We start from the raw sequence: 9,819 nt of genomic DNA, 5'->3' as shown, positions 1-9,819 counted from the left end.
TTTATACATAGTAACTGTTAATCAACTCAAGTTTTATATACGAATGGATAACTTTAATTTACCGTTCAAAACCATTGATTCTTAAAGTTCATAAAGCATCCTCTGTCCTGATGGGACACGCTTAACCGAAAATATAGTATAAAAGAGGCGAAAGTTAGATCATACCAAAGGGACATTCAATCTCGAAAGTTGAAAATAGACTGACAACGCAATGGCTAAAAAAAAGAAGACCAGCAGACATACAATAGCACACAAAACACAACAAAGAAATAGACTGGTGAGTCTGTAATGTATATATGCAGCTATATAAAAACAGGAATTTACCAATCAGATCTTTAGTTATAAGGTTAAGATCTCATCAAGCTACTGATGCCGATTTCTAAGTGTAGAGCAAGATATGAAGCACAATCTGCTTTATTTAAATATCCTTTATCACCAAGAGACAGGTTTTCGCGGTCTCAGATTCTTTTTTTTAAATTTCTGCTCCCGATGTTGTTATTTGTACTGAGTGTATATGAGCCATGGTGATGTATGCATTATCAGGATATCAGGAAATGCTTATCTTGTCAACGAACCCGGTCTTGCTCCTTTTGGAGTGATGCTTTTTCCTCACCTTTTCTACCTGGATTTATATCTATCTAAACTGTTTAAATAATTGTATTGCTGTAATCAACAATCTCCAAAGTCTGACTTATTCAGTGATAAAGGTACGTGGAGACACACTACAGCTTTCATCTCATTTTAAAAAAACCAACGTTGTTTGCATTTTACCTAAAACGAGTATAGAAATAATTCAACGAGAAAAGGAACACAGCGAGTTTCAATTCGAACTTTCAGTGTCTTTTCAAGGACAAAGTCAACGTTTTGTCATTAAGGACAGTTATAGAAATCCAGAAGTTCGTATTTTTATATTTGTTTTATAGTTTTGTTTAATATACATTAGCTTTAATTGTCATCCAGTGTTGTCTGAACAATGATTCTATAAGTACTTGTTTGATGGTTGGATGGTTTCACTGGATGGTTTAGTTTTTTTCTCTCGACATTTTCCCAGTTTCTTTGTGTTTGCCTAACTGCAAGTGGCAAATGATCAAGTCTAACCAAGATGAATCCAAATAAATCCACTTTATATGTCCTTTCAAATGTAGCATTAAAACCACCCAGAGAGTTGTCGACAAAACATTTAAACGTATAAAGTGTGCATCTCTCTTAACGCAACAACTTATTTGTATCCCTATACGAACTAGACGTGGCTGCATATTTATACATCCTATCTTTTCAACAGACGATGCTTGCAATGGGAATCGTGCTTCGCAGACGGAGAATATTCATACACGATGGCATCTTCTTAGATATTTATAATATATTTATCTTTCCGCTAAACCGTTTACGTCCTCTTATAATGTCTACACGAGATCGTACATGTAGTTTTTTTAGGTTTTCTATTTTAAAATATCGTAAATAAAGGCAACAGTAGTATACCGCTGTTCAAACTCATAAATCCATGGACAAAAAACAAAATCGGGGTAACAAACTAAAACTGAGGGAAACGCATAAATATAAGAGGAGAACAACGACACAACACTACAATGTAACTAACACACACAGAAACGGACCAAGCATCAAACAAAATCCCACGAGAATAACAAATATAACATCAAAACCAAATACATGAAAACATCAACCCGAACTCACAAAATGAAGAATTATTTTTGCAAAAAAGACGAACACATACATTTGATATTATGCATGTGTTTAAAATCTGTATCAATGTTATAACGTACTTGAAATCAGTTCCTAACCTGCTATAAGTAGATAGAGGAGTCAATGTAGATACAGTGGATCAACTTTACTGCACAATGGAGGAGAACAAATGCAACACGAAATAAAAATTATATTTTGTATTAATAATGAACGTTTGTACATTGTACATAATTATAACAGCACATCTTTTCAATACAATCTATCGTTATTTTTTAAAAATTAAAATACAATGCATCAATTTATGTACTAAGATATGGTGCTTACAAACAATCATATCCTGAAATGATCAAGAAACTTTTTTGAAATACCTGTCATCACTGGTATTATAGTTGCTTTCCGTTAATAAATAAGATTTTAAGCTATATTTTTATGTAAATTACAAAAAAAAAAACAAAAAACACGTCAATTTAATTATGTAATATATATGATATTATAGCAGTTAATTAAAAAATTCCATTATTTTTTCTATTTCTTTCTAAAATTATTATATAAAATATGTTTCTGAAGAAAAGTATGACGAAAACAGAGATAAGACTTTTTTCTAATTAAAACAAACTATTTAAAACAGATAAAACAAAACCAAAACTAAAACTAATATGCCATTTCAAAAGATAAAATACCAATAACATAAAATACACAACCTCTGAATCAATGTTATGTGGATTTCAACAATGAATTACTTGTATTTAAAAACAGTGTTTTGTCCTTTCAATAACTTAACAGTTGTGCAATTTCTAGGTTGCTATTTCGGTCCGCCTACCCTACATGAAAACTACACAATTATAATAAATAACATACTTTAAAAAAAATATTGAAACTTTTTCAGTCCTTATGACCACTTACAATATGGCTGTGTATTTTTATATGTATGCAGGGGATGGGTATATTTTTAAACAGGTAATACATTTTAATATAAAGCATCAGATTAGGAGGCACATTTTTCACTGCATGTTCATGTTTAATTCAATATCAATTGCAATTTGTATATTTTGTAAAACAAAAACCATGTGCAGTTGTTTGTGTATATTCCTTAAAAAAATTCGTTTTAATTTATAGCAGTTATAATAGATATTGCACCAATCACAGAATTATAAAAGTAACACAATGTTTAAGATAAACATCTTACTGACAAGGAATAATAAACTGGACAAGAAGTAGTTTTGCCATCCACCTTTAGTTTGACTATGCACTTTAAACCTATAGGATCCTACATGTACATTTTTTTAGAAACTGCAACGTTTGTGATTACAAGTTTATTTTAATTATTTGTTTTTCTACATAACACTGCATATTAAGGTTGATTTTTAATGAAGAGAAAATTATTTAAAAAAAATGTCTCTCACACTATTTTGCGTTATTTTTAATTGATATAACATAAAACCATTTCAAAGTATAACCATATAGACATTAACATTATATAGAAAACCCTAATTAAAAAAAAGTCGCTGAAAATAAATAGAAACTACAAGACAATGTGAACATAAGATACATTTTGTAACATCAATGGACTGATTCATAAATAAAGTCTTTCATCATTTTAGCATTTTAACAAAGTTTATGAAAATAAATAAAAGATTAGTCTTTTATAATGTTAGAAAAATGCATATATTTAATTTTGCTGATGTTTAACATAAAAGTATAGAAAAAATAATTTGAACTATTTAGTGGAAGACAAGTAATTTAACTTTGAGGCACTTTTGTGTAACCATTTCATATCCACTTGTAGGCACAATTAAAAAATAATGTTATCTCATCTTTAATAACAATATAAACACCTTAGACTTTGTACGAAAACAAATATGGAATAATAAAATAATCTATTTATTCATACAGTTCAACAGGAATATGTAGAGTAAAACAAACAAATATTCTACTATTTTCTACAATGCATTTCTTGAATGAAGAAATTTCTATAATGCAACGCTGGACGGCTCACAGTCCGATTCTTAGCATTCATTAAACCTATCTAATAGTGTTTGAACTGTATTCACATCGTTTCACTCTCTTGTCCTCAAGTCACTAAATCGCCTATTATATCACAGTTAAAAATAGTTCAACGATCTCCACACCTGCCCGGCTAGAATTGCAATTACCATTTTGTCAATAATATCACATAGATTAATACGTCATCAAAATTCGCGATCCCATCCTGTGACGTCATCTGGTGGTGGTTCATCTTCTTCCTCTGGGTAATCATCGAAGTTCGTTGTGTCGACAGGATTTTTAATCTGTTAAATGAGAAATAATATTACTACTAATATTATGCATAGCACTTCGATGGTTGGTTATGATGAAGGACAGAACTTTTGAAGAGTGGGGTTTTATGCGGTGATCATACAAGTGGGAGAATTAGCTAGCTATAAAACCAGGTTTTATCCACAATTTTTTACATAACAAAATGCATGTACAAAGTCAGGAATATGACAGTTGTTATCTATTCGTTTGATATGTTAGAGCTTTTGATTACGGACTTTCCGTTTTGAATTTTCCTCGGAGTTCGGTAATTTTGTTATTTAATTTTCTTGTGCATGAGTTCATGAAATTATTCCAGATTTACTTTTATATGAGATGTAATGTGATACTAGGAATATAACATACAAAAGGGAATGGCAAACAATGTTACTAGTCGACGTTTGTACTAGGTTTTGGATTTTCAAATATTTGTCCTCAGATATGTTACTGCTATATGGACTGTCATTTTTTCTTATGTTAGTTTATTTATAGTGGATTGGGAAACAAGTTTTGCAACTTATATTAATCCCTTTCCACTTTCCGGGTGCGAATGCTGCCTTGTAGCGGCATTAGCCTGCTCTTTTTCGAAATCTACAAGGGTGTCTTTAACGTGCAAGAGATATGGCTCTCTCTTAACACGGGTCAGCCATTTATCGTCCCCTTCCGACGGACTATCATCGTTTCCTCGAGACCATACTCGCAAATGGTGTCTTATGTTATTAGTATAACAAATGTCATGTCAACTTAAAGATAGCGAATGTCCCTACACATTTCCTTCTTTTTAACATTGTCGTAGGCTTGTCCTTATACGACAAAAGTGTTGTGATATTATTTTGAACATATTTTATTCATTTCGGATAATGAACAGATTTTTATTTCTAGAATAATATTTCGATTACTATCATAATTTTAAAAACGTAGAATCTAGGGGTCTATAGTTAAAATACTATGACTAAGAACATCTTTTTTTACCATTTGATTGTATCGATCCGATGCATTGGGCAAATAATAAAACACGTCACAGATATAAGTACTGAATCCTGATGGAGCTTCAGAACATGATCGCACAATGGCGACATACAGAAAGGACGTTGTCCTTTTTGCAGAGTTTCGTCTAGTTGTTGCATATATTCAATAACATTAGTCTTCTCTTCTGTGCTGACATTAATTATCATTGCTATGGTCATTATTATAAATCAACTGTTTACAAAACTGATTTTTTTTAATGAACTAAGGATTTTCTACCCCAAGGAATAAAGATCATAGAAGAAATTATCTATATTTGGCAAAACTTTTCGGAATATCGAGACCTCAATATAGCTTTTTAACTTCGTATCGTATATACCTTTTTTAACCGATTTTCATAAGAACACCACGTATGAGTCTTTTGCACAAAGTTTTATTCCTGGTAGTTATCTAAAATGAGTTAACTTACCTCTGGTATAAATGGTGATTTGGTCGTTCTTTTACGTAATCCTTCCCAGTTAAATCCATCAAACCATTTGTGTTTCTGTATTTCTCGCATTCCACCTCGTCCAAATCCCAACCTTTCTGATGGGTTTTCCCTGTATTTATATTTAAACTTGTCAAATTTCACAATCCAAATGTTATAAATAAGACGATACAGTGTATATATCCTAATTAAGCAACATGTCAGTATAATCATAAATATTATTTCTGGTAAAATATAGAAAAAAACATGGATATAATGATTTTAATGAAACTTCAGTGTTTCTGTTGTTTCGTTGTTTTTCTCATATAGTTGATGTGTTTCCTTCGGTTTTTAATTTGTAACATGGAATTGTGTTCTTTCAATCGCTTTATGACTTTTGAACAGCGGTATACTACTGTTGCCTTTGGTAATAGTATAATGCTCGAGTTAGCCTTTGTATTTATCATTCACATACAAAAAGAACAGATCAACCTTATCAGTGGTTGCTTATTGTCTAGTAGCAAAATTAATACATATATATAAAATGTATATTATATTTAAAATTTTATCAATTACGTCATGACTTGAATAAGTATAATTCCCATGCATGCCAATAACGATACGTTTTGTTTGTGAAAATTTGTTCACACAATTGCATGGACCATCAGCAATGTCCCACTATGATTTTTATCATGAATCTGATCAGGGATCTATGACTTTTAGTGTTACAGAATTGAACAATATTATCAATGTATTACCTGCATAACTTTTTAATGAGATTTTGAGCATTCTTCGTAATTTTTCTCGGAAAATCTATAGCATCTATCCCTTTCAGTATTATATTGTAAGTTTTCATTGGATCTTGTCCTGAGAACGGTGGACTGAAATAGAAATAAGTCAGTACATTTAGATAATCAATAAATTGAACGTCTAGTTAGCGTTACTGATGTCAATACATATGAACTATAATTGTAATTTTATGCCAATGTCATTTAAAAAAAAAGGTGATTTGTGAGTTAATGGGCATTACAATCCTTTAGCATTATGTTTAATTTTCATTCATATTGTTCATACAATATGAAGGTTCATGTTTTGTTTACGTCATCACATATAATTCTTAAAGATTATCCCCAATAACTTTTTTACGCGTTTTTTCAAGTGAAAAACCAACATCAATTATTTTTTTATATCCTAGTAAGTGCCTTCTATTACACCATTGCATTTTTGAATAAGCACCAAGCAACGTTAAATACTACTGTAAATTCAGAAATTAATGCGAGGTTTTTATTATTGCGAAAAATGCGACAGAGTTGTAAACGCAATAATTTAAACTCGCATATTGAAATATTTTATATGAATTAAACAGGATTATTCTCAAAATCGTAAAAATTAAAATCGCATTTAAGTCTAAAATGACTAAATCGCAATAATAAATGCACGCAATAATTTCTGAATTTACAGTAAATGAAAATAAAACAATACATATTTGTCTATGACATTATAATGCAATTTGCAAGCTTTATCAATTTTGCCATTATAAAGAAATTAGGCCAATATTTCTTAAACAAATAATATCGATTTACTTTGATGTCATCTTGAATGAACAATTAATCGTAATTGAATCATTAAACTGGCAACTTCAATAACTATTAATATGTACATGGATACTTTAACTTTATTATTCTACTGTCGACTCGATGTCTAGTGGGGTAGACCCATTATTTTTGGTGGAACGTTTTTATACATTAAATCATGATTTATGAAAATTATCTGAAAACGTTTCGAGTGGATATTGGCAACAATCGAAATAACACTAACTTAACAAATCATATACAATTATTAGTGAATTTACACACTTCGCATGAAAGCTTGGAAGAGTGCTTAGTTTTGGTCGCTTCATTTATAATAAATTCTGACACCTATGTAAAATCTTACCTTCCCGTGAGTAGTTCATACATAAGTATCCCTAACGACCAAAAATCTGACGAGATATCGTGTCCTTTATTAAGAATGATTTCTGGGGCCACATATTCTGGTGTTCCACAGAATGTCCATGTCTTTCTCCCCAATCCTACCTTTTTAGCGAAACCAAAATCAACCTGCAAGTTTATATGTAAAAATCATTAAATGCTTTTCTTTCAAATATGCATAGGTAATGATTGTTTTTCAATTTAGAGCTATCAAACTTTTCGTCTTCAAAGAACTCGATAAACATTAGTCTACGAAACTATACCTATCAAATTCAAGCGGGATAATTTACAGAAGAAAAAACATATACTTATATTTGGCTACTTCAATGATACTATAATTTATTATTTAGTTTGATCTGTGTGCATCGGACAAATCGAAATTCACGAATTTCACATTTTTCGTTGGTGACTTAACACATTCTACGAGCATTAATAAATGTAGTTTATTGTTTTAAATAGTATTGTATACGAACATAATTGACATTCCATTCATTTTTATGTCTTTTTCTTAGCTTAACTGAATAAACTTGAATTCTTGACATGCGTTAACATGTTCAATGTTTTTAAAATATATTTCTATTAACGGAATGACAAAGACTAAAGATTATAAATTTAAATAAACCGACATGTTTTCCATGGTTCAAGCTTTGGATAAGTGTGTCATTTCTAGTTTATTATCATGAGACAATCTAAAGTTGGCGATACTTTTATAATAACAATTAACATACCAGTTTTACATATCCGTTGGTGTCTAACAAGAGGTTTTCTGGTTTGAGATCTCTATATACAACACCTTTGTTATGAAGATAGGCTAATGCTTCTATCACACATCCTGTATAAAATCTAGTTGTTCCATCATCAAATGAGCCTCTGTAAAAAATTATGTCACAATTATGATTAAATTTGATTAAGGATATAATTTTTTAACTAAGGTTGTAGCTCCTTTATCCAAAAAGAAATTGTGAACAGTGATTGATTTACCATGTAGTTCAGTGGGTAAGCACAGAAACACACAAAGGACAATGCCAAAACCGTCTTTTGAATGATTTATTAAATACATTAATGTACCTATTAAAATAAGGAGATGTATTATCATTGTCGATGAGACAACTATCCACCAGGGTTGGAATATATAACCGGGATATAAGCAGTTATTAGGTTTTCTCCTGAATTTCTCAGCATAGGTGTTTAATTTTTGTGTTACTTGTAAAACTAATTTATACTGAACAGTTTAATATATTTGTTTTTGAATCTCAATTAGAAAAAGCTCAATTTGTACTTGTGTCTGTTCAATGATTTTCATGATATCTAATCTTTATTTTTTAAACTGTTACTCGTAATACTTTCTTTATACTGATGCATTACAGAAGGTTAATGATTCGTTAAAGCAACATATCTACAATCTTATAAAAGTACATGTAATAATAGATCTATTGAAACAATGTTTAACATATAAGTTAATGGTGTATACGTTTGATGATGTTTGTAAGCAGCAAGTGAAAGTGCGTTTCTTATGTTTTTTTTACAAATAAAGTTTTATTTCGTTACAGTACACTACAAACCATTAAAAGTCTGAAATGGCCTATATCTGTACTCGACTGTACTGATTTTTACTCGACCAGTCTGAATTCATCTGAGATTTACTTGATAGAACTCGACTGTAGACTGAACCATACTTAACAGTCTGAATGTGTACTTAACCATTTTATACAAGTCTGAACCGTACTCGACCTAGTCTGAACCGTACTCGACCTAGTCTGAACCATACTCGACCTAGTCTGAACCATACTCGACCAAGTCTTAACCAACCTAGACCTATTCTTTGTATCTATCAACTGAATTTTATCAATTTAGGAATTCTTTTAATAAAAATGAAATTTGAACAGCAACTTGAAATTAAAAATGTATTCAATACAGTATTGAAATTAAAATTTCACAATAATCAATCAAAATATAACTTCAACTCAATATTAATCAACACTTACATAATGATGCATATGTATATGTATATTTTCAATATTATTCAAAATATTATAAATATTTCGGAAGTATTTAATGGTAACTGGACTATTTTCACCATTAACTTAAGCCTAGTATAGATACATGGTGTCAGTTGAGTTCAGGTAATAATGCAGTGAATGTTTTAATTAAGATATATATAAAATAGTATATAAAACAAATTAATAAATTTTTAAAAAATGAGAGCTTAATTGTTTTGTTTTATTAAACCAAGAATTTAATATAATCATGATAATAGAATTTCCATAGCAATCCTTGATAACCTTTTTAAAAAAGGAAATGCATTCCAAAGTAACAGTAAAAAAATATTTCAATTAATTTAAGTATTTTTTTTGTCAAATTAACATGGCATACATAAAGCACTTTAATATGTTCTTATTACCTCAGTACATGTGTGTTTTACAG

The 9,819-nt window shown here is 30.1% G+C and overlaps 1 protein-coding gene across 3 annotated transcripts in view; it reads right to left on the bottom strand.

Moving 5' to 3' along the window:
• Window positions 1–1,883: 1,883 nt before the first annotated feature.
• LOC139489028 (cGMP-dependent protein kinase 1-like) overlaps window positions 1,884–9,819 on the bottom strand; it is a 110,535-nt gene continuing 102,599 nt past the window's right edge. For all 3 annotated transcript variants that reach the window (XM_071275079.1, XM_071275080.1, XM_071275081.1), the window contains exons 13-17: window positions 8,124–8,265; window positions 7,361–7,524; window positions 6,184–6,306; window positions 5,429–5,558; window positions 1,884–3,989 (exon numbers count right to left, since the gene is read on the bottom strand). In XM_071275079.1, coding sequence (XP_071131180.1) covers window positions 3,891–3,989; window positions 5,429–5,558; window positions 6,184–6,306; window positions 7,361–7,524; window positions 8,124–8,265 — 658 coding nt within the window. In that variant the 3' untranslated portion in view covers window positions 1,884–3,890. The remainder of the gene's footprint in view (window positions 3,990–5,428; window positions 5,559–6,183; window positions 6,307–7,360; window positions 7,525–8,123; window positions 8,266–9,819) is intronic.

Source organism: Mytilus edulis, chromosome 9 (genome assembly GCF_963676685.1).
Source record: "Mytilus edulis chromosome 9, xbMytEdul2.2, whole genome shotgun sequence".
In the NCBI taxonomy this organism is placed as follows: Eukaryota; Metazoa; Mollusca; class Bivalvia; order Mytilida; family Mytilidae; genus Mytilus; species Mytilus edulis.
Note: the sequence above shows the minus strand (reverse complement) of the source record. Positions and strands in the feature narration are given on the sequence as shown.